At 50.9% G+C, this 25,521-nt stretch overlaps 1 protein-coding gene across 1 annotated transcript in view; it reads right to left on the bottom strand.

Moving 5' to 3' along the window:
* The window catches only part of NEURL1 (neuralized E3 ubiquitin protein ligase 1), a 94,659-nt gene extending 76,916 nt beyond the window's left edge, over nt 1-17,743 (bottom strand). The window contains exon 1 of the mRNA XM_032281511.1: nt 17,059-17,743. Coding sequence (XP_032137402.1) covers nt 17,059-17,143 — 85 coding nt within the window. The 5' untranslated portion in view covers nt 17,144-17,743. The remainder of the gene's footprint in view (nt 1-17,058) is intronic.
* Nucleotides 17,744-25,521: the final 7,778 nt, after the last annotated feature.

Raw genomic sequence — 25,521 nt, 5'->3', positions numbered from 1 at the left:
ACAGAGGAGGGACATAGGCAACAGCCCTATATAGACATAGATGTTTCTCAGGCAGGGGTCAGCCCAGCCAGGGGTAAAGGACAGCCCCTCTGCATCCCAGCCACTCAGCAGAGCACAAGGGAGCCAGCCGGGCCCCTTCCGATCCCGGCCTGCCACATGTCTTCACCCACTGCCTGGCTTAGGTAAGAGCTGGCCCACTAGGAGGGGGGCTGTTGGCCCAACCCAGCCCATCTCCCGCCCCACAGAGCCACACACCAAGCCCCAGGGACCCAGATTTAACATGTCCCACTCGATGTGTGTTCACTCTCCAGGGGCCACTCAGCACATGTTAAGATCCAATTGGCACTAATTGGACCAAGCTGGCAGTGCCCAGGGCAGCCTGAGTCCTGTCACCATGGATTTGACTCACCAAGCAATGGCCGTGGGTGTCTACGGAGCCCACCATTAGTGTCATTTTGGGAAGCTCAAGTGAGCACGGATGGTGCTTTGTGAGTCAACATCACTGTCTGGCCAAGGCTTGCAGGCAGAGACCCAGAGCTTGGAAGTGACTTATCCACAAAGACTCTTACATCCTGGCCAGGGTAGGAGCCTGGCCTCCCAGGAGGCAGTTCAGAGGTTGCTCTACTGGCCCCTTCATCTGCTGATGGCCCCAGGAAGTCTCCTCTAAAAGAGGAAGGAGGTTCTAGCTCTTTCCTTCCTCCCAGGGTACAAGACCTCCACCCTGATCATCCTACCCTGCCCAAAGAGGGAACCTCAACCCCACCCTAGAATACTGAGCTCCAAAATGGACTCTTGGCCACAAGACTCAAAAGCAATCACAAATCCTGGCCCCTGAGATGGAAACCTGCCCTCCAGGAATGTAACCCTTACCTCAACCTAGAACCCATACCCCCAAACAGGAGCCTCAAGATCAACCCAGAATCTTGCCTGCAGAAATAGCATTTTCACCCCAAAATACCACCCCATGCCTCAGGAATTGAGAACCTTAGCACCAGACAGAAAACTCCCACTTTCAGAATAAGTCCTGAATTTGGCTACCCCTTCCAAAGCCGATCTGGCCTCTTCTCATACAGAAATAAGCTGTACAGTGACATTTCGTTCAATGACAGACCACATATAAGACATTGATCCCATAAGATTATAAACTCCTATCACCCACTGAGGTCGCAGCCATGATAAGATCATCATGCAATGCATTGCATTATCCTTGTATGGTTAGATGCATAAATACTTACCCTTGCATCAACACTGCCTGCGGTATCCAGCATAGTAACACTATACAGGTTTGTAGCTGAGGAGCAATAGGCCACACCACACAGCCTAGGTGTGCAGGAGGCTACACCGTCCAGGTTTGTGTAAGTGCACTTGTGCTGACGAAATCGCCTAACAACACAGTTCTCAGAATGCGTCCCCGTTGTTAAGCCACACATAACTGTATGTGGTTTCTCTTTTTTTTGAGACGGTCTCGCTCTGTTGGCCAGGCTAGTGTGCAGTGGCACGATCTCAGCTCACTGCCACCTCCACCTCCTGGGTTCAAGCAATTCTCCTGCCTCAGCCTCCCGAGTAGCTAGGATTACAGGTGCCCGCCACCACACCTGACTAATTTTTTGTATATTTAGTAAAGACAGGGTTTTGCCATGTTGGCCGGCCTGGTCTCAAACTCCTGACCTCAGGTGATCCACCCGCCAAGGCCTCGTGCTAAGGAGGTGAAGCTAAGCCAAAGCCACCCAAAGTGCTGGGATTACAGGTATGAGCCACGGCGCCTGGCCCTGTATTTGGTTTCTTTAACACAGCCTCAACTTGGGGGATCAGATGAGGTAACCCAAGATCCCTCAAACAGCTTCCTTCACATCGTGCAGTGAAGGAGGCAGGACTCCCTCATGCACGCAGAGCCCTAGTTTCCCGACGGGCTGCCTTCTGAGGCAGAAACCTTCATTCTGGTCCCTCACAACCTATCCCAACCGCTGCCTCCATCCCCTGGGCCCACATCAGGGTCTGCATGTCTGGCTGGTCTCCTCAGCCCCACAGATCTGCAAACGCCTGCCTCAGAAAGGGAAAAGCCCTTCTGCCCTCTCAGGCACTGGCTAAGCCCTCTCAGCCTCAAAAGAGGGGGTTTCCTGTGTGGCACTTGTGGAGGGGTGGGTGATGAAGTCTGTCCACCCAGACAGAGCTGGCCCTCCACGGAGTCCAAGGTCTGCCTTTGTCCCTGGGAGCTGGAAGAGAGGTCAGGGCGCTCAGAGGCAGAAGAGGTCCTGGCTGTATCCTGAGGCTGACAGTGGAGAATGGATGTCACCCTAATGTGGATTCAGAGAGGCCCCAGGAAGAGGCCCAGGAAGAATCTGAACAAGATTTGGAAGATCAGACCTTCACAGTCCTGTGGCGATTCGGACTCAGTGTCTCCTCTGCAGAGTGTGCCGTGAATCCTGTCATGGGAGAGGAGGGGGGTTGTTTATGTGCTACTCAAATGTGAAGGACCTGGCCCTGTGAGAAGTCCCCAGGCCCAGGGCAGAGACAAGCAGGTGTTTCCTCCTCTCCTTTACCAGCTGCTGCCTGGTTCTCAGCCACTCTTCCGCATTCTGTTTTACTACAGGTCATCCATCCAGTCCCTCTTGCTTGTCCCACATTTGACAGTTTTATAATTTAATAAGTGCTGAGTCCCAGGGTGGGGGTCTGGGGCTTTGATCTCCACTCTGGGAAAGCCAGAGCAACCTTGGCCTGTCCCAGCTGATTTATGGCTTGTGTGTGTGGCCGGGAACTGGCACCCATGGGGAGGAGAGCCACCTGAGAAAGCCTGGCCATGGCCGGGCTGCAGGTCCCTGGCAGAGAAAAAGCCAGGTGTACATCACACCGCAGGTGCTGCCTCTGCCCTTCTGGTAGCTGCCTGTGACAGGCAGAGGACACATTACTGGGGTAGGAATAGAACCAGCAGCTCAGGGCCTGCCCAGCCCTGCTCACCTGTCTCTCTTCCTGGCTCCAAAACCTCACACCCATGGCAGGAGCACAGGTCCCAAGTGTTCACACCCTGACCTTCCACAGAGCTCCCAGGTGCACGCTGACCATTGCCACAGGGTCAGGATTCAGAGACAGCAGGAGCAGCTCCCCAGCAGCTCCCTCTCCTGGACCCTCCTGTGAAGCTTCAAGTCGACCTTCTAAAGTGTCTCCCGAGTCACTCTGCTTGCCTGGCCGACTCTGGCAGAAGTCACACCTCTCTCCTTGCACAGAGGACTGCCGTGGACTCCTGCCTGGCCCCTCTCCTCCCCTCCCCATCTCTTGCCCCAAGAGCCTGCTAGGACATCTAAGTGATCCTGTCACTCTTCTGCTTAAAGCCCTTCAGTGGTTCCCCCCAGGCATCACACTCCAAGCAGACCAGCATCTGCATCACATTTGGTACTAGCATTTGTCCCCCTCAGCCGTCCCTCAGGAGTCAGCTTCCAGCAGCTCCTGAGAGCATCGTCCTACAAGGTCAGAGCCTAAGGATTTTCTTACTGCCCAGTCCAATCCAGCTGTATGACCTTGGGCAGGTCACTTTCCCACTCTGGGGCCAAGGGGACCTGAGATGAGAAAGCAGGTAGGGCAAAACAATCTCTATGATACATGTGGGTTCTGATGTTTGAATCAGTGGCCACCCGCCCTTCCACCAGGCGCCAAGCACAGGCTGCCAGACCTTCTCCCCTCGGGAAGAATGTGTTTAAAGGAACATTAGCTGGAAAAGCAGGGCAACAAAAGGAAAAGAAAGCAGAAGTGGCCTGGGCACAGTGGCTTACTCCTATAATCCCAGTACTTTGGGAGGCTGAGGCTGGCAGATCACTTGAGGTCAGGAGTTCGAGACCAGCCTGGCCAACATGGTGAAACCCTGTCTCTACTAAAAATACAAAAATTAGCTGGTTGTGGTGGTGCACATCTGCAGTCCCAGCTACTCAGGAGGCTGAGGCATGAGAATTACTTGAACCCGGGAGGTGGAAGTTGCAGTGAGCCAAGACTGCACCACTGCACTCCAGACTGAGCGACAGAGTGAGACTCCATCTCCAGTAAGAACAAAGAAAGCAGATGTGGAGGAGGAGGAGGAAGAAGGGCAGACCCTACTGCCAATATAGACCGATTGAATTGGACAAGGCGGGACCATGAATAAGTCAGGGCAGAGACCATGCCTAGTACTCACCTCTCAATTCTCCATACCCAGCACCATGCCTGGCTCAGAGCAAGCACCAACAAATGAAATGAATCAGCTGGAATATCCTTGCAGCCTCATTCTAACCTGATCAGGGAAGAATGCTTCCTCCCCTCCCTCTCAGGGGCACCTGGACATTCATACTTGAACGCACATACTCTACACTGCCCCATGCCCTGGGGAACATCAGCCTCTCAGCAGACACCAGGCAGGGGCTGAGGCAAGCCAAGTGGGAAGGAGGAAGGTGAAATCTAGGAGCATGTGGACCTGCCATCATCTTAATCCTAGCAACCTCCCTGTCAACGTTCTTCCTTTTCCATCCTCACCCCAACTGCCAGAGCAACCAGGATAGCATTCTAGGGCAACAAGGCTAAAGAAATCCATCCAGGTAAGCCGGCAGATATACTTCCCTTCCCTCTCCCTGCATCCCAAGAAGGGTCCTCTCTCCTCCCCCTGCCCTGTCCCCACATAGACAGTCTTTGTGACCAGCAATATACTTCCATGGACAGAATGAGTGAGAGGGGGGTGGGACACCTCTGAGAGGCAAGGAAGCAGCTACTTAATGATTTTCTGCTGAAAGTTCCTTGGCCAGGAGGGCGGGGGCGGCTCTGGCCAGGGCTCAGCCCTGCCGTACCTAGCAGCAGCTCTGAGCCAGTCCTGCGCTCCTTCTCCTAAGAACACCCTGAATTCACGTGGCCTCCGTACCCAGCTCAACTGGGGTAGTACTGCCCCCTCGAGGATGCTTTTTAAGATACAAAAGAGCTGTCTGGACATGGTGGCTCCTGCCTGTAAACCCAACTCTTTGGGAGGCTAAGGTGGGAGGATCACTTGAGGCCAGGAGTTTGAGACCAGCCTGGGCAACACAGTGTGATCCTGTCTATTCAAAAATTTAAAAAACTAGCCAGGGCCAAGAATGATGGCTCATGCCTGTAATCCCAACACTTTGGGTGGCCGAGGCAGGCAGATCACCTGAGGTCAGGAGTTCAAGACCAGCCTGGGCAACATGGCAAAACCCCATTACTATGAAAAAATACAAAAATTAGCCAGGCAAGGTGGTGGGCACCTGTAATCCCAGCTATTCAGGAGGCTGAGGCAGGAGAATTGCTTGAACCCAGACACAGAGGTCTCTGTTTGCTGAGATGGCACCAGTACACTCCAACCTGGGCAACAGAGCAACAACAAAGACAACAAGACTCCATCTCAAAAAAAAAAAAAAAATAGCTTGGCCTGGTGGTTTGTGCCTGTAGACCCAGCTACTCAGGAGGCTGAGGTGGGAGGATCACCTAAGCCCAGGCGGTTGAGGCTGCAGTGAGCTAAGGTCACACCACTGCACTCCAGAGCCTGGGCAACGAAGCAAGAAGTCTCTCTCTCTTAATAAAAGAAAGAAAAAAAGAAAAAAATACAAGAGAGCTATTATTTTTAATGGCACATTGGCATTTGGTGCGCCCAGTGGCATTTAATCGGCAGGGACCAAGGATGAGAAATGAATAGTTCACACCTAACATGCTAGCAGCTTCCCCTCTGGGAACTAAAGCCAATCCTCCTCATTTTCAGGTCACTTCCCTAGAGAAACCTTCCCTGACCCCCAAAGCCAGGTCAAGTTCCCCCCTTACAGCTCCCTAGTTTCTCCTTCAAAGCCTTTACCCAAAGGTAATTGTTTGAGTAAGAAATTAAAGTGGCAGTGAAGCAGAACAGTTAAAGGTAGCGGGGCCTCTAGCCTCCAGGAGATGGAAAGTAACAAGCCACCCCTTGTGGAGCGTTATCCCCCTGCCCCTTAAGTGTGGGCTGCACACAGTGACTTCCTTCCAAAGAATGCAATGGAAAGGGAGGAAACTGTAACTTTAACTGCACAATGGAGAGACCTGCACTCCCTCAGCCAAGCGCTCAAGGTCGACATCAACAGCAATGAGTCATGTTGACAGCATGTGCCGTTGATATGATGCGAAATGGCACTTTACCTCTATGGTTTTTCGCTCCAAAACCTAAAACCACAATCTAATCATGAGAAGGACACCACAAAAATCCCAACAGAGGGACAGTCTACAAATACGTAACCAGTCATCCTCAAAACTGTCAAGGTCATCAAAAGCAAGAAAAGTATGAGAAATTGTCACGACCAAGAGGAGCCTAAGAAAACATGACAACAGGCCGGGCGCGGTGGATCACGCCTGTAATCCCAGCACTTTGGGAGGCCAAGGTGGGTGGATCACAAGGTCAGGAGTTCGAGACCAGCCTGACCAACATGGTGAAACCCCGTCTCTACTAAAAATACAAAAATCAGCCGGGTGTGGTGGTATGCACCTGTAATCCCAGCTACTCAGGAGGCTGAGGCAGAAGAATCACTTGGACCCAGGAGGCAGAGGTTGCAGTGGGCCAAGATCACGCCATTGCACTCCAGCCTGGGTGACAGAGTGAGACTCCGTCTCAAAAAAAAGAAAACATGAAAATGAAATATATCATGTGGCCATTAAAACTACAATGTGGCACTCTAGATGGGGATCCTAATCCAGAAAAAGATCATTAGGAAAAATGGGGAAAATCTGAATAAAGTGTGGACGTTAATTAATAACAATATATCACCACTGTCATAAGTCTTCCATACTAATGGAAGATGTTAGTAACAGGGAAAGTGGGCTGGGCACGGTGGCTCACGCCTGTAATCCTAGCACTTTGGGAGGCCAAGGTGGGTGGATCACCTGAGGTCAGGAGTTCAAGACCAGCCTGGCCATCACAGTGAAACCCCATCTTTAAAAAAAAAAAAAAAAAACAGGGAAAGTGAACGTGGCATATATAGAAACTCTGTGTCTTATTTTTGCAGTTATTCTGTAAATCTAATAGAATTCTAAAATTAAAAGATTATTACAAAAAAAAAAAAAAGAGTGGTACCTCCAAAGTCAGAGATTTTGATTAGAATCCCATCCAACTCCACCTCATACCAGCCATGTGATTTGGGGTAAGTTACTTAACATCTCTAAGCCTCAGTTTATCCATCTGTAAGTGGGTTAATAATTGTACCCACTTCACATGGTTGTTGTAAGATGAAATGAGACAAAAGGTGTCAAGAGCACAGCACAGGGCTGGGCACAGTGGCTCACACCTGCAATCCCAGGACTTTGGGAGGTCAAGGAGGCAGATCACTTAAGCCCAGGAATTTGAGACCAGCCTGGGCAACATGGCAAAACACCATCTCTACTAAAAATACAAAAAACTAGTCAGGGCCGGGCACAGTGGCTCACACCTGTGATCCCGGCACTTTGGGAGACCAAGGTAGGGGGATCACCTAAGGTCAGGAGTACAAGACCAGCCTGGCCAACATGATGAAACCCCATCTCTACTAAAAATACAAAAAAATTTAACCAGGTGTTGCAGTGGGCACCTGTAATCCCTGCTACTCAGGAGGCTGAGGCAGGAGAGTCGCTTGATTGCGGTGAACCGAGATGGCGCCACTGCACTCCAGTCTGGACAACAGAGCGAAACTCCATCTCCAAAAAAATACATAAATATAAAAAATAAAATACTAGTTGGGCATGATGGTACATACCTCTAGTCTCAGCTACTCAGGAGGCTGAGAAGGGAGGATCCATTGAGCCAAGGGGGTGAGGCTGCAGTGGGCCATGATCTCACCACTGCACTCCACACTCCAGCCTGAGCAGCAGCAGAAGACCCTATCTCAAAAAAAAAAAAAAAAAGAAAAGAAAAGGGAGGGGAATAGGGGAATGGGCTCTAGCACATAAATGTTAGCAATTGTCATCTCCAGATTCATTTCTGTGCATTTGTCATTTTTGTTTCCATCTGTCTTCCCCCTAAAGGCTATTCTGGAAGCAGGAAGTGGTGAGCCCTCACCTATTACGTTTCCCACCATATCCGCATGCCCAGGAGGGTGTCTGGCCCATGGCTGCTGGCCCTCAGCTGATGCTTAGTACAAGTCTGTTAAACAATGAAATGAGCTCTCCCGCCCACCTCCTACCCTCCCCTATCAGTGCATCCCACCTCATCCTCGGAGAACCTCAGTTCCCTAGCCCAGCGCCAGAGCCCTTCCTCCCCTTGGAACTATCACTAGAGCAAACAAAAAGCCAAGGCCTCCCACCTGCCTTCCAGTGACTCCTGCCTATTCCCTCCTCCTCCTCTATTAGCCCTTTTTCTCTGAGCTCTGCCCTCTTACCCTCCACAAGCGTCAACACCTGCTCATTTCCCAAAGCCATGCAGGGAATGACTCCTGATAAGCATCTTTTAATAAACCCTGGAGCTGGATCTGTCATCCAGAAGCTATAGTCTCCCTCCTCCCACCACCCTCCACCCCCTCCCACTTCCTGGGCTGGCCTATTAGCGCCTCTGGTCTGGCCAGGTGGGACCCACAGGCTCCACAGGGCCTTTGGACTCTGGCTTGCTAGAAATGGCCAAAAGGTGGCCCAGGCTATTCCGGAAGCTGGCCCTCCTCATGGGCCTGCCTGTCTCAGCAGCCAGGGCCAGCTCTGCCTGTGCCATCCAGCCTGATGCTGGCCAGTTCACTTCCCTCCATCCCTGAGGCAGGTTTCCCAGTCGTTACCAAGGAGATCACTTGCATCCTGCCCAGGGTTGCCAAAGCAACCGGCTCAGCATGAAGCAGCCCCTCAGCTCTAGCCCTTGGGTGTGCAGGTCCAGGAATGAGACAGGCATAGACTAACAGGAAACAGGAGGCTCTGGCATGCCCTGGGCAGTGCCTAGCTCCCACCCTCCTTCCTACCCTCACTCTTCCTCCTCGTTACTGCTTTTGCCCATCCTGCCTCCATCTTGGGCTCTGCGATTTAGAACCAATGCCTGCACCTCACCATGCACACCTTGGAAATGAGAACATGCCATCTGCTATGGACTGAGTTTTACACCCCCCCTAATATTCATATATTGAAACCCTAATGCCCAATATGACTATATTTGGAGATAGGGCTTTTAGGAGGTAATTAAGGCTAAATGCGGTCAGAGGGGTAAGGTCCTGATCTGTTAGGATTAGTGGCTTTATATAAGAGGAAGAGAGAAAGATGGCTCTCGCTCTGTACACACACACCAACGACAAGCTATGTGAGGTCACAGCAAGAAGGAGCCACCTGAAAGCCAGGAAGAGGCCCCTCCCTAGAACCTGATCATATAGGCACCCTGATCTCAGACTTCCAGCCGCCAGGACTCTGAGAAAATGCATTTCCATTTATTTAAGCCATCCAGTCTGTATTATTTTGTTATGGCAGAACAAGCAGACTAAGACACCATCCCAGAGGGCCCAGGAAAAAAGTACTAATATGGAGAAATTCTCCCCCAAGATCACTTTCCTCCCTGATCAGCTTTTGGTCCTGGGCAGAAATCCCAGCCCTGCCCTTTCCCAGCTCAGCATTTCTGGGTTAGCATTCTTCCCATCCATTAGGCTCAGCTTGTTCATGTATAAAATGGGAATAAGAGTCTGGCACAATGGTATGCACCTGCAGTCCCAGCTACTCAGGAGGCTGAAGCAGGAGGATCACTTGAGCCCAGGAGTTCGAATCTAGCCTGAGTAACATAGACTCTGTCTCTATAATAAATAAATAATGGGCCGGGCACGGTGGCTCAAGCCTGTAATCCCAGCACTTTGGGAGGTCGAGATGGGTAGATCGCGTGAGGTCAGGAGTTTGAGACCAGCCTGGCCAACATGGTGAAACACTGTCTCTACTAAAAATACAAAAATTAGCTAGGCATGGTGGCAGGCACCTGTAATCCCATCCTCTCGGGAGGCTGGGGCAGGAGAATCCCTTGAACCCAGGAGGCGGAGGTTGCAGTGAGCCGAGATCACACCATTGCACTCCAGCCTGGGCAACAAGAGCGAAACTCCATCTCAAAAAAATTAATTAATTAATAATTAATAAAATGGAAATAATACCTACCTCTCTTTTATTGGGAGATTAAATGAATTTGTTTACATGAATACACTTCACATAATGTCAAGCATCAGAACTAGGACTTCTTAAAAATCCTTTCGAATTAGGTGGAGGAGGTGTGTCAAAAAAAAAAAATCCTTTCATTGCTGGGTTCTTGTTTTTTGTTTTTTCCACCTATGAGCAATGGTCCTGCTGCCCATAGATGTGGGTTGGAAATGCTTCCAGACTTGCCCGTGGGAACCCAGATGAGCAGGTCAGCTTGGCTGTCATGCCTAGCCCTTTCAGCTTGGCCTAGGACAGAAGCCTGATGGCCTCTGTGAATCTCTCAGCAGCTCAAGATGCCTCATTCCCTCCTCTCCCAGCCTGCCTTCCACCGCCATCGGCGCTGTTGAAATAAAATCACTACATACATCTTGCTCAAAAGCCGTCCATGGCTCCCAATGCCTACAGGATAAAATCTAACCTCTTCGTCCTAATATCATAGGCTCTCCAAGATATGACCCCAGCCCACCTTCAAAGATTGACCTGTTAAACTGCACACTGGGGACCCCACATCCAGGCAAGAGGGCTGCTCACCATCCCTGAACACACCCTGTGTTTCTCTGCCTCTGTGCCTTTGCTGCCAGCCCTTCTAGCTCCCCTCCAAATCTCCCCCATCCAACCCCGGGCTCTCCTCCTCTGAGAAACCTGGTCCCACCGCCTCCAAGCTTGCCAGAGTTTCACTCTGAGAAACACTGACCCCAAAGAACTGCAAGTTTCCTCCAAAGTGTCTGATGGATCTACTGTCTAAAACCTTGAAGAAGGCGTAAGGGGCAGAAGGCTGGGAATTCCAGACTAGCACAGCCCTCCTGATCCTCTGGTTGGCCAAGGGAGAAAGTGTTAAGCACCCCATGGTGTGCCCTTTCCCTACCCGGGGCTCTGTCCAGAGACTCACAAATTACTCCCCCATCTCTCTCCCGCAATGAAAGACAGAGCCCACTCAAGGCTGAATGATGCAGGGGCAGAATAACACAGTGATCACAGTCATAAACGCTGAAGTCAGAGAGCCCTGGCTTTGAATCCCAGCCCCATCAATTTCTAACTGTGTGGACTGGGATAAGCTACTTAACCTCTCTGAGCCTCTTTTACCCCATCTGTAAAACAGTGACAATGCTACCTCTTTCCGTAGGTTGCTGGGAGGGTATTAACAGAAATAATCCACAGAGTAACCACCCAGTACATGGTAGCTATTGTAAATATTACTATGATAATTAACATAACAGGGTTCAAAGGTAAAACTGAAACTGAAAACCAACAGGGCATGCAGGATTTGTGCTCCAGGTTCAACACAGGGCTGACGCAGCCAGTCACTCTGAGGAGGCCACCAGGCACCCCCCAGATCCGCCTGCTGCATTCCCCGGGGGTGGAGAGCCGGATGAGCTCACCTAATCTGCAAGCGTCATGACAACCAAGGAAGGAGCCCAGACAAGAGCTGAGGGAAGATCTGTGGGTTGACCAAAAAATGGAGACCTTGAATATCCCATTATGGCAACTGAAGGGGGGAGGGGTATGACGAAGATAGGACTTTGGGGGAATCACTCTGGCAGCATCAAAGGAAGAACCAGAGGCAGAGTACCCAATTAGGATGGCAGTTTGGCAATATCTGGGATGAGGACCCAGGTCAGGGAAGTAGCAGAGAGAATGCAAAGGCAGAAAAATGGCTAGGGGCTGAGCACAGTGGCCCTGGCACTTTGGGAGGCCAAGGCAGGAGGTGTGCCTGAGCTCAGGAGTTCCAGGCCATCCTGGGCAACATGGCAAGACGTCATCTCTACAAAAACCTACAAAAATAAGCCAGGTGTGCTGGCATGTGCCTGTGGTCTCAGCTACTCAGGAGACTGAGGCAGGAGGATCACTTAAGCCCAGGAGGTCAAGGCTGCAATAAGCCAAGCTCCCACCCCTGCACTCCAGCCGAGGTGGGGGGGGAAGGAGGGAGGGAGGGAAGGAGGGAGGGAAAAGGAAGGAAGGAGAAAGAAAGAGAGAAGGAAGGAAGGAAGGAAGGAAGGAAGGAGGGAGGGAGGGAGGGAGGGAAGGAAGGAAGGAGGGAAGGAAGGAAGGAGGGAAGGAAGGAGAAGAAAGAAAGAAAAAAGAAAAAGAAAGAAAGGAAGGAAGGGAGGGAAGAAGGGAGGGAGAAAGAAGGGGAGAAAGAGGGAGGGAGGGAAGGAAGGAGGGGGAGAAAGAAAAGAAAGAAAGGAATAAAGAAAGAAGGAAAAGGAAGGAAGATGGAAGAAAGAGAAGATGAACAAAGAAAGAGGAAGAAAGAAAAAAGAAAGAAGAAAGAGAAAAAAAGAAAGAGAAAAATAGCTAAGACCTTGTCCAAAAATGAGCCTTCCCCTGCCCCCATCCTCAACCCCAGAGAGTAGTGAGGAAATTCAGGGTCTACAGGTGAGTTCTCATGGCTCACTCTGGCCCACCACAAGAATCAAGACCCTTAGTCAATCTTGGAAGCTCCTCCTTCAGCCCCCAGGAGCCTCAGCCATCATAGAAAAGAGGCTGGAAACAACAGGTGTCTGGCTGGCATCACACTCAGCCAGAGCTGGAGGGGGACAGCCTCCCTACAGCCGCCACAACCAGTGACTTTGTGAAGTATCCAATTCAAGAAACACCCCCTTTTGAAAGATGAGAGGTGTACTCTTAGGTGTATACCCAGAAGAACTCAAAACAGGTGTTCAAAGACTTAGAGGCAGATATTCGTAGCAGCATTATTCATGAAAACCAAAAGGTAGAAACAACCTAAAGTCCACCAACTGATGGATAGATAAGCGAAATGTGGCATGTTCTTACAATGGAATGTTATTGAATCACAAAGGAAAAGAGGTGCATTCTACAACATGAATGAACCTTGAAAACAAACATTATGCTAAGTAAAAGAAGCTTGGCACAAGAGGACAAATACTGTATCCTTCCATGTATATGACATGTCTGAAATAGGTGAGTCCATAGAGACGAAGGGTAGGTTCGTGGTTGTCAGGGACTCAGGGAAAAGGGTAACAGAAGTCACTGCTTAATGAACATGGGGTTTCCTTTTGGGATGATGAAAATATCCCGGAAGTAGGTAGAGGCAGTAGTTGCACAATACTGTAAATGTACTAAATGCCACTGAATTATACACTTTAAAATGATAAATTTTAGGTTATGTAAATTTTACAATAAATTAAAAAAAAACAGGAAGTAGCCCACCCAATCTCTGTCTATGGGTGACCACTGGGGCTGAATAGCTCTACCCATGGACTTTCCTAGGATGCCTGTCCCTCAACACTTAGCACTGAGCAGGCAGGCACTCAGAAAGACCAGGAAAGGAGGAAAACCTTTATTCTCTGTATTTTTCTCCACGAAACATGAACCTCCTGCATACCCCACCCCAGTCACTCTGTGCCCCTCACCAGAAATATACACATAACTTCCATATACATATGCTTTATATTACATGTGATATACACATATACTGTCAAGCCCCTCCATACCTTTACTGTCTATGCCTTTCCCCCTTCTCCCATACCCTAGGACTCTGCTACATCCCTTGCCATCTCTCCAGTTCCTCCAGTTACCTCCATGTCCAGCTCAGATCCTCCCCTGATGCCCCTTCTCTGCCCACACATCTGGGTTTCGACAGTCCAACCAAGCAAACACTTGATTCCATTCACTCCCTTATCCTTGCCTTTCGAGTAGCTCTCCAGCCCGTAAAGGCCCAGAGATGTCTTACCCCTGAGCTGGGCACATGGGAGCTCCTTGGGCACTGACTGTTGGTTCTAAGCCCAGAGCTACACTAGGGACCTCTCCCCGAACACTCCCACACGGTTCATAATCTGGTGGGAATCGCCAGCAGCAGAGCGGGGTCAGTGTGTTCCCAAGAAGAAGACCAAAGTCTACCACCTGCGAGGCGATGGTGGAGTCTCAGGTCACGTCAGCCTGACAGCCGGACCAATCTTAGATCTCCAATCAGTCCCAGGGTCCCTATTATACCAGGTCCCTTCCAGCTGTTTTAATTAAAATGATGAGGAATCAAGAAATTGCAATTATGTAAAGTGAGAAGAAAATCAAGACAGTCACTCTACCCCTACTCCCAGCAAATTTCTGGATGAGCACTGATAAGAGATAAATTCTGGCTGAGTACAGATGTCATCCCAGCAGAACTCTGGGTTAGCAACACAGCCTATCAGGTCAACACCAACACAATTAGAATGGACTTCTGGCTGACCACTGATACATCAGAGAAGACTCGTAGGTCAATGCTGATACTTTAGAAGGGAATTGGAAATACACACTAAAGTATTACAGAATAAAGGTGATGGCTCTATTAGGGTAGAAAGATGGGAAGATGCCCCTAGAAGTCAAGCTGAGAAGGAGGATCAGTGGACCCTGGACAAAAGACAGAGGCAACAACTGGTGGCCTTCATGTGCACACTCTGTCCTTCATTTCAGGCTTAGTGGGAGCGGGAGCGGAATCCCCATGGCCGCCTACAGTAGGTGTGTGGTTGGGACCCCACTCCTGCCTTCTGCCAAAGACCTTAGCCACAGAGACCTCAGATTCCCACGATTCGAAATTTTAGATTAAAAAGGTACAATTACTGGGGTGCTCTCTGGGTTTCCATACAGTCAAGGATGGAGCAAGGCCTTCTTAGGAAGATAGTCTGCAAATATTAAGGGCCAAGTCAACTCACTGGACCCCAGCTAACCCCTGCCCCCTGAAGGACAGGGCCCAGTTTTGCCACTTTAATTTGGGCAAATCATTATTCTTTTCCCTCATTATTCTCACTTGCAGAGAAGGCTGAGCTGAATGAATAATATTCATCGATTCATTAGGAATCTGTTTCCAATGCTCAGAAATAGTCTTCATACTTGCTAACACTGATAGCTTATTTCTGATTACAAAAATAATACTTATTATCGAAACTTTAGAAAAGAGCAAAATATAAAAAAGAAAAAATTCCATATGATCCCATACCCAGAGGAAATTACTGTTAGCCCTTTGGAAACTTTACAAGCATTTTGGCTTGTTTTGTTTTTGTTAAAGTTTTTTGCATTCATATCACTTTTTAAACAAAATTGGGATCATATAGTCTTCACAACTTTGTATTCTGTCATTATACTGTGAGCATTTTCCCAAGTCATTAAATATTCTTCACAAATATAATTTTAATGACTGCATAGTACTCCACCAAGAGTATATGCCATGATTACTGAGCATTTAGGTCATCTACCTCGTACAAACAACACTACCATGAACATCCTAGACTAGTGCTGTAAGTATACATGCCTGCAACTCCACTTCTTTCGGATCAATTCCTCTAGGTAGAATTACAAAGTCGACAAATTGATTTTCTTTTTTTTTTTTTTTTTTTTTTGGAGACAGAGTCTCACTCTGTTGCCCAGGCTGGAGTGCAGTGGCACGATCTCGGCTCACTGCAACCTCCACCACCCATGTTCAAGGGATTCTCCTGCCTCTGCCTTCCAAGTAGCTGGGATCATAGGCACACACCACCATCCCTGGCTAATTTTTGTATTTTTAGTAGAGACAGAGTTTCACCATGTTGGCCAGGCTGGACTGGAACTCCTGACCTCAAGTGATCCACCTGCCTCAGCCTCCCAAGGTACTGGGATTACAGGCGTGAGCCACCACACCCAGCCAACAAATTGATATTTTTAAAGCATCTTGACATGTATCGCCATATTAATTTCCAGAAAGACACAACAAATCCATTGATTTTCCTGAGCCATGTGAGAGCTTAGGTTCTGAAAGAGCTGAAGTATTACAATGCAGGACAATGGTCCCGTCTCTCCTCCTCTTCCCTGGTCTTAAAAGTTAAAAAAGACAGAATTCAGCTCAAAAGATAGGGGTCTACAGCCTAGCACCCAGCACCGAGGTCTGGCTGGCTTTGGGAGCCTAAAGCGAGCCTTGGTTCTCCTCATCTGTAAAATGGGTATAGTGTGAATAGCTCTGCTCTGCGGACTACCCCAGGCAGTGTTCATGCTCACTGAAATCGTGTTTGTGAAAGTTCGATGCCTTGTGTTAAAGGGCCCTATTATTTTCCTTCTCATAACTTGAGGGGCTGAGGAAGTAGGGTGTTCTTTGTGAACGCCCAAGTGCTTCCCTTCCTGGCTTTCAGCCATCATGCCCAGGACAAGTGCCGCTGGTTCTGAGGGTGAAAGAAAAGCATCTTCTTGAGGGAATTTAGTAGGGTCTGAGGGCCCAGGAGGACTCAGCAGTGTCTTCCTAAGGTCAGAGGCAGCATAGGAAGCTCCAAGACAAGAACGGCGGGCTGGGAACTGGGAGACTGGGCCTAGGGCCACCCTGAAGGTGCTGAGTGGGGGGGCAGAGGTAGAAAGCAAAGACATTCCTGGTAAATAAATGTCCCTGTGTTTCAAGGCTCCCAGCCCCTCTTTTCTAGGGCTCTTGACTGGATATCTGGTCTTTGGGAAAACCAGAAATCAAACTAATTCAATGGATGCAAAAAGCCAACGACTGCAAGGATCCCAAGAACCAGCAGCTCGGACCCTTTTTTCCAGGCTGCTGTAAGCCCATCCTGAATTCTTAAAACCCTCCCATTGGAAATGCAACTAGTGCTCCCAGCCTGGTCTCCCCATCCCTAGGCCGATGGAAAGGAGACCGAGGTGGCTCCCTGGAGAAGCTCAGCCGGACGACCCGAGTTTCCCTCCTCACTCCCCACTCCCCTATCGACCCGGCAAACGTCCTTCCCCACCTCTTCAGGCTCGCCTAGCACCACGGCCTGGGGGACTCCAGTGACGTTCCCAGCGCCAGCAGACAGAACTGCGCAGACCCCGCGGGACGCCATCCTCCATCACCATCGCCGCCGGCTGCCCCCCAACCCCAGCCCTCTCCACCGCCAGAGGTGCAGCCCCGGCCTCCAGACACGCACAACAGGTGTCGTCTGCCCGTACTCCCCAACCACACCTCCCTGGCCCTCCACCTGCGCCCCAGTCCTCCGGCTGCGCCTGGCCGGCCAGGCAGCCTACCTTTGAGGTTCTGGGGGTGGCCCCGCGGCGCGCGGCTCGGGTTTCCTCGGGGCAGCGAGGGGATACTGGAGAAGTTGTTACCCATGGCATCCGGCCCCAGGGGGGTTGGCGCTCGCAGGTGGGGGCGAGGCCGGGCCGGAGCGGAGGTGCGGTGTGCGAGTGTGCGCGCGCCGGTGCGCGCCGCCGGGGGAGGGCCCTGCTGGGGCTGCGGCCGGGGGCGGGAAGGCCGCTCCTCTGCTTCCTCTTCGGGACTTCGCGGTCCTTGGCGGGTCCCGCCCGCTGTGGGTGCCGTGGCGCGAGCGGGCTACCTGCCTCCCATGCCCAGCGGCGGGAGCGGGGGCCACTGGCAGGCCCCTGGGCCGGGGCCAGGGGCGCCCGGAGCTCCCGGCTTCCTCCCGAGGGCGCTCGGGTTCCGGCTGAGGGTGGGCGGCGCGGCGGCTCCGGCGCGCTCCCCCCGGGCCATAGAGTCAGGGCCCCCGGCGCGGGCTCTCGGCGTCTCCGAGGCAAGCTCTGTCACCGCCCCGCAGGGACGGCCGCGGCGGCGACGTGCGTGGCGCCCTCCCGCCCGCGGGTGTGCATGGAGCGGGGCTCGGCGGAGCGCGGGGCGTGCTGGGCGCTCCCACCACGGCTGGTGTCCCCCGACCGCCGCGCTCCCGCCCGCGCCGGGTCCCTCCCGCTACCGGCGCCCCCTCCCCCCGCCCCGCGCCCCGGCCGTCGCCAGGATTCCCTCTCTCCGGTTGTTATGGTGACAGCTGCGCCGGTGAATGAGCGTCTTAGTGACACGCGCGTGCCTGCCCGGCCAGATGTGGCCCCGGGACGCGCCGCGTTCCCGTAGCTGCAAATTCTCGGCGGCGCGAGGGCGCCGAGACGCGGCGCTGGTTGGAGTAAGACCTCAGGCAAGGATGGCGGCCCCCGGGGCTGGCCTTATTCTCAGCACGGAACCGTGGAACTTGCACTTGAAAACAAGGGGAGCAGGGCCGCGAGAACGCCGAGCTCCCTGGATGCGAGGGCGGGCGAGCCAGCGCTAACGTTCGGTTTCCCTAGCCCCAGGTACCCCGCCTGGCGCACAGTGGAGAGCTCAGGGAAACACGTCAATGAGGAGCGGATGCTTGAATAAAGGAATTGAGATTAGGACTCCGGCACCTGACCCCGGCTCTCAGCCTGAGTAGGGGCGCTAGGGCAAGGGTTCAGAGCAGGAACCCCGGGCAGTCTCCCTGCTGCACGAATGCCACTGGGGGCCTTTGAATTCCCACGGACCAGACCCACGAGCCTGGGGCTCTGGCCAAGCTGAGGGAAGAGATCTCCGGGATAGATCATCAGAAGACCACCAGCTCTGAACTGAGTGGTTCTATCAGCTGTAACAAGGTGGGGGAGAGGAGCCTCTGCGGCCTATGGCAGTCAAAGGAGGCTTCCTGGAGGAAAGGGGCTTCTGCAAGTGCCCTGCTCATGTGGTCAGCGCGTTCCTGTAGCTTAGAACTGCACCGAGAATCCTGCAGGAAGCGAAAGGGAAATCATTCTTCTGCCTGCACCTGGGGCATCTCTCCTGGTCTATCAGGGATAGAAGATGTTCCAAGCTTTCCCCGGGGAATCAGCCTTCCTGCTCTGCCAAGTCATTTCTAGCTCCCTGACCTGGCTTCAGCAACTCTGGTCCAGAGTCCAGTGAAGACATGGGTGGGCAGGTGGGCGTCTCATTTATCTTTTCTATAATAGAAGCCTCTTTCCCGAGTTTCCATTTGGCGGGTCCTTGTTATCTAGGCAGAATTCATGTCCTGACCTTCCCTGACTGTCCCAAGTAAAGAACCCCCTCCCAACTAAAGTTACTTTCCGTGATATTGCATTTTATTTTCTTCATAGCTTGTATATGGAATTCGTTTACAAGTAGCCTTTCCTCCTTGTTTATCTCCTGCCTCCCCTGCTAGAGCATAAGCTCTGTGAGGGGAGAGCACAGGTCAGTCATGTTCACCAGGGTGTCCCTACCCCTTGGGGGAGTGCCTGCTACATCACAGGTTCTCAGAAAATAATTGTGGAATGTGTGCTTCCCGCTGCGGGCGGGGAGACTCCACTGAGATCCTTGGGAGCGGAGCCTCCTGAACCGCCCTTTATTTCCTACTCCTGCTCTCCTCTCTCCATCCCCATTCCAGACATCACACCCTTAAATGTCCGGGACTCCAAGCAAGCTAGAAATATCTGTGACAGCCGCCCTCTCTCTGGGATCTGTAGGGAAAGACAGACCCGACCCCAGCCTCCTGCCTCCCGGATGCCCAGGATCACGTGTGCAAGCAGCTGCAGATGGCCACAGCAGGTCAGGGATGGTTGTCTTATTTATGGGCAGTATCTTCCCAAAGCTCACTCCCAGCTAATGACTCATGTGTCAGAAATCCGTGGGCTCTGAATGGCAACACACTCACACATGTGCACACACACACTACTACACACACACTTATATTCCCCCTGAAATCTGCTGGAATGAAGTCACTGTCAGTGGCCACTAGGATCAGGCCTTTCACAAGTTAGAACAAATATGAGGACTTTCCATAGTTGCGACTCATTCCCCTGGAGTGTGTGTGAAGTACAAGGGCCTTGCTAGGATTTACAGACAGTGGCTCCAGGGAAGCCCAGCGTGGGCAAAGGAATGGGGGAGAAGATGAGGCTCCAAAGGTAGAGCATGGCCCGGATTTCTCAAACTCCTGACCTCAGGTGATCCACCCTCCTCGGCCTCCCAAAGTGCTGGGATTACAGGCGTGAACCACCTTGCCCGGTGAGGGATGTCACAGGCCCCACATGGCCTAGACCTGGGGCTATGGGCAAAGCAGGGGAGAGAAAAAGAAGGTCAAAGGGAAGGAGGGAAGTGAGGGCCGGAGGTGGGCGCTCACCTGAGTCCAGAGGCAGCTCCGGCTCTGCAGCTCAGGGCAGCCTGATTCCAGGGAGTCCTAAAGGAAGGTGAGAGGCATCAGGGACAAAGGCAGGGAACTGAGGGTTGAGGAGCTGATGGGAGGATCAACAGGGCTGAGATAGGATGAGGCAGCCAAGGCATCCCTGGTGCAAAACTGAAGGAGGTGCTCACTCCCAAGGTCATGCAGATACCAACTTTGCACTTGCATTTCACCCCCTAGGCCCACCCCCAACCCCAGCTTCCACCCTAGTCCTTCAGGGAGCTCTGTACTGCAACAGAGGACACCACTGGTGGTGTCAACTAGGTCTCTGGCCAGGAAGGGACCTAGAGGAGGTTGATGTGGCTGCATAGGACCCAGAGAAGCTGAGCGCCACCCTTCTGAGGAGTCCGGTGCCCCAGAAACTCTTCCCTGACAGGGACTTGGGGTAGACACAGCTCAAAGGGTCAAAGGCCAGCACTCTCCATACCCCCAGACCTTGGGCAGAACCTGGAGGCCTTCCTGTCATCCTTCCCCAAGGCAGCTGCTGGGAAACATGGGGTGGGGGACAGGCTGGGTGGTGGCTCTTATCCAGAGGACCCTTCCCAGCCCCATCCTAGAAGGTAAGAGGGAGAAGGACCCTGCCAGGGAGACTGGGCTGGGGGAAGCTATTAATACCCACAAGGTGGTGTTCCAACACTAGTCACCGTGGCAACACCCACCCACCCCCAGCAGTGTGGATTCTGCGGGCAGTGCCTGACAGGGTGGTGTCAGTGCATACGTGTGCACTTCTGCAAACACCTGAGTCCTTGTATGTGCATGCGTAGGTGTTGTGAGTGCACACACAGGCACACAGGACAGGGAGGCCCCGGACAGGGACCTGGGGAAGCTTCCTTCAACAGCAGCTCAGCTCCCACCTTCCCTTCCTTCCCTGTTGCTCTCTTCTGGCTCGTTTCTTTTCTTTTTTTTTAAGACAGAGTCTTGCCCAGTGGGAGTGCAGTGGCACGATGTAGGCTCACAGCAGTCTTACAACCTCTGCCTCCTGGGGTCAAGCAGTTTTCCAGCCTCAGCCTCAGCTTCCTGAGTAGTTGGGATTACAGGCACACACCACCACGTCTGGCCAATTTTTGTATTTTTAATTGTTGGCCAGGCTGGTCTTGAACTCCTGACTTCAAGTGATCCGCCCTCCTCAGCCTCCCAAAGTGCTGGAATTACAGGCATGAGCCACCGCGTGCGGCTCTGTTTGTGTTTTTTAGGAGATGAGGTCTCAGCTCAGGCTAGTCTTGAACTCCTGGCTTCAGATCCCGACTAGGCCTCCCAAAGCACTGGGATTATAGGCATGTGCCACCATGTCCACCCAGCCACCAACCCATAGTTAATCACGCTATCAGAAAATCTGTGGGGGGAGGGGTGGTGTCCTGCCTGAACTTCAAGGAGTGGGGGGACAAGTTGGAGGGGTAGATCCCTGAGTGCCTGTGCCTGATGCTTAGTGTATACTCAATAACTAGTTACAAAATGAATCAATGAATAAAAAAATGAATAGATTAATCTGTCAGGCCCTCCCTCTGAAGGATGGAAATCTGTGCTGCCCATGCTAGCATGGAATGGGCCCTATGCCATCTTATTCCAAGGTATTTTTGGGATTCAGCTTCACTCATTGCCCAGTGACCATTTATTGAGCATTACCTGTGTGCCTGGCACCTAGCGAGGTGCAGTTTCATTGCTGGCACCATGGGGCAGCCTGTCCTCTGCTTTTTGTGCATGCCAGTCCCAGTTCCTCACCTCCCAGGCCCAGGTTCAGAGCCAAACATATAGTAGGTCTGATCACATTTATGGGCTGGGCAGGTTGCTCTGAGCTTTAAAACTTTTTGATCATGCACCCTTAGCAGTAATAAATTTTTAAAGCATGTACACTAATATATGTGTATTTCTTTATTTACAATTTCTATATATACCCTACTGCATTCACATTGTGTATATTATGAAACATACACTAAATAGACTAATGAGATTGAAAAATGGATCATCTTGCCCTCCTGCTGGAGTACACACATGCTCTAGACTAATAATTCTCAAACTTAGATGTGCATCAGAATCATCTGTGAGGCCTTGGGGAGTGGGGGGAGAAAGTTACTAAAATGCAAATTCCCAGACCTCACCCTGAGAGATTTAGATTGAGCAGAGTCTGATCAGCTCATTTACTGATCACACCTAGGGAACTGCACCACATGGTCACGTGTTCTAGTTGTGAGGATGATGTTTCAAGAAGGCCTACCAGCTTTCTCAGGGAAAGCTGGACACCCCATGGGGACCAGGCCGGTACTGGCTGCCACCCAACAGGGCTAACCTTATTGGAAGAGGTGACTGTGCAGGGAGGTAGCAAGGGGGGATCCCAGCCCCTTCCTCTGCTCCACAGACAAACTTGCCCTCTGGGAGGTGGCCCCTGAATCCAGGATCAATTGTGAGGTCTTCATAGACCCCCAAACTCTTATTTTGGAGCCCAACCCCATCAGACCAAATGTGCTAAAATATACCACATTCCACATTAAACATAATTTTCTTGCAGTAAACATTTTGAAAGGATTTTTTAAATTTGGCTTTTGGAATCACTGGACGGCAAGGGAGTCACTGAATATACAACTGGTTTTATTTCTAAACAATCATGCATGTGTTGGATGTCTTGCCAAGTGAGAAAAAAACTATGATTGTCTTCAAATATAATGAAATGTTTATGAGTACTACATTTAATAATTAATGACATTGATACAACAAAGTCATTTAAGTGAACATTTATTAATTTTGGTTTTGAAGTTTTCCTTTCATAACTTGAGGACAGTAATGTTTTTTTCTGATCCCAAGCAGATGCTTTAAGAGTTCATAGGCTTAAGTACCTACATACCACGGAAAAAATCCAGACCTGAGGCCAAGCATTCTGAAGGTTGCATCTGGAAGGACAGAAGGAGGTTCCTCCATGAAGCAGAAAGGAAAGTGCCCAATGTTGGCAGGGCACGGTGACTCACGCTTGTAATCTCAGCCCTTTGGGTGGCCGAGGCAGGCAGATCACCTAAGGTCAGGAGTTTGAGACCAGCCTAGGCAACATGGCAAAACCCTGTCTCTACTAAAAATAGGAAAAATTAGCTGGGTGTGGTAGCTCATGCCTGTAATACCAGCTACTTGGGAGGGTGAGGCAAGAGAACCACTTGAACCTGGGAGGTGGAGGTTGTAATGGGCTGAGATCGCACCACTGCACTCCAGCCTGGGCAACACATTGAGACTCCATCTCAAAAAAAAAAAGAGAGAAAATGCCCAATGTTAGAAACAGGACAGTGTGTCTCTGTCTGAGAAATTTGTGTACTGACTTCAAAGTCCAGCATCAATGGCTCTATCCCAGGGCCACTTGCTCAGATAATTGTGACAGGTGACATTTATGAAGCATTTGCTCATATGTCCCAGGCCCTGGTCTAAGCACTTCGATGCATTAGTTAAGTCTGAAAACAACCCTGTGAGGTAGGTGCTGTTTTTGTTCTTGTTATTATTACTAATGTTATTCCTATTTTACAAATAAAAATCCCGAGACTTGGGGAAGCTAAGTTGCTTGCCTGGGAGCTGACGGTTGAGGCATGGAGGCACAGCTCTAGGACGCTCCAAGTCCAGATTCCCATGATACTGTGGCCGCACCAAGCTGGAATCCCTTCACGTCCCCAGCCTAAGGGAGACCCCTGTGGCATGGGAGGCCTCCTCACTGAGTTCCTGAACCAGCCCCCTCCTGCTTGAGGACACTGAAGATGCCTGGTGGCTTCCGCTCAGCTTTCTGAAGTTAACCAGGGAGGACACAGCTACTGATTAACACAAAACAGAGTAAAAGAACAATAACATCAAAGAAAGCTGCTGGAAATGGCTGCGGTACGCCCAGCATCCTCTTTTCTCTCATAGATGTTTTAAATGGCCTTTACTTGGCAGGGAGGCCCTTCCAAGAATGTTACAAAGACCAGAGAATCATAAAGGAAAAGTATGATAAATATGACCACATAAAAATGTAACACTCCTTCATGGCCAAAGTTGAAAGACAAATAGGAGTCACGCGGCACCTCTCCAAGAAGCCAGCAGTGTTAAATCACACTAAATGCCTTCAGCGTGAGACCCAGGACAGGCAGCAGACGCTTCTCCAATTGCTGCTGGCAGTGTGACATCTCCCTTCCAGGCACCCTTCCCCAGAGCAGTCCCAGAGGCACACCCAAGGGCGCCCGCAGGGGAGGGTGGCTCTCTTCCCAGGGAGCATAGCCGGTGTAAGGTTTTCCCTCAGCCGAAAGAGCAGTCCTATTGTGTGTCCCGCCTCTCCCTTCCTCTCCCCCCGGCTCCTCCCTCCACCTACCACTAGGCGACACTAGAACTCCATTAGAATCCCCTTTGTCTCTGACAAACGTTTTTGGAGAGCCCTTAAGCCAATCAAAACACCTTAAAAATGTTTACAAGGCCGAGGCCAGGTGCAGTGGCTCACGCCTGTAATCTCAGAACTTTGGGAGGCTGAAGTAGGCAAATCGCTCGAGCCCAGGAGTTCAATACCAGCCTGGGCAACATAGTGAGACCTCATCTTTATCAAAGAAATATAAAAATGAGCCAGGCATGGTGGTGCACATCTGTAGTCCCAGCTATTTGGGAGGCTGAGGTGGGAGGATCACCTGAGCCTGAGGAGGTTGAGGCTGCATCAAGCAGTGATGGCGCCACGGCACTCCAGCCTAGGCAAGTGAGACCCTGTCTCAAAACAAACATACATTTAAAAAATAAATAAATGTTTACAGGTTGCTCTTTTCTTTCTTTTCTTTTTTTTTTTGAAATGAAGTCTCACTCTGTCACCCAGTGGCGCAATCTGGGCTCTCTGCAACCTCCCCCTCCCGGGTTCAAGCAATTCTCCTGCCCCAGCCTCTGGAGTAGCTGGGACTACAGGCATGTGCCACCATGCTTGGCTAATTTTTTGTATTTTTAGTAGAGATGAGGTTTCACCGTGTTAGCCAGGATGTTCTCAATCTCCTGACCTCATGATCCACCCGCCTCGGCCTCCCAAAGTGCTGAGATTACAGGTGTGAGCCACCATGCCAAGCCTTTTCCTCCTTCAAAATGAAAAGAGTTTTGCTGATGAAACATATATCCTTATAGTTTCCATTAGCTACTTCATGGTAGAGAAAATATGCTGTTGAGATAACTAGCCCCCTCTTCAATCACTGAGATGTTCCCCTCAGAGCACGTGCACTTCTCTGAGGCCACTTTTCGCCTTTCATCCTAGGTGGGGTTTCCAGCAGCAGAGGAGACCACACCCGGCCTGCTTCAGTCTTTTAATGGCTGCATGGATCCCATTTTATGGCTGTGTCATACTTTATTTAAACAGTCCCCTGTCGATGAAATTTAGGTTCTTTCCAGTTTGCTTGTCATTAAAAGAGCTATAATGAACATTCTTATTTGTTTATCTTGGATACTTCTGCAAATCTACCCATGGGATGAATTCAGACTTTGTAATTACTAAGTCAAAGGGCATGTGTATTTAAATTTTTGCTTTAAATATATTGCCAAACTGTTCTACCAAAAAAACTACCAATTC

Source organism: Sapajus apella, unplaced genomic scaffold (genome assembly GCF_009761245.1).
Source record: "Sapajus apella isolate SASKATOON/1434 unplaced genomic scaffold, GSC_monkey_1.0 scaffold13, whole genome shotgun sequence".
Lineage (NCBI taxonomy): Eukaryota > Metazoa > Chordata > Mammalia > Primates > Cebidae > Sapajus > Sapajus apella.
The sequence above is the reverse complement of the archived record's forward strand: the minus strand, read 5'-3'. Positions and strand labels throughout refer to the sequence as shown.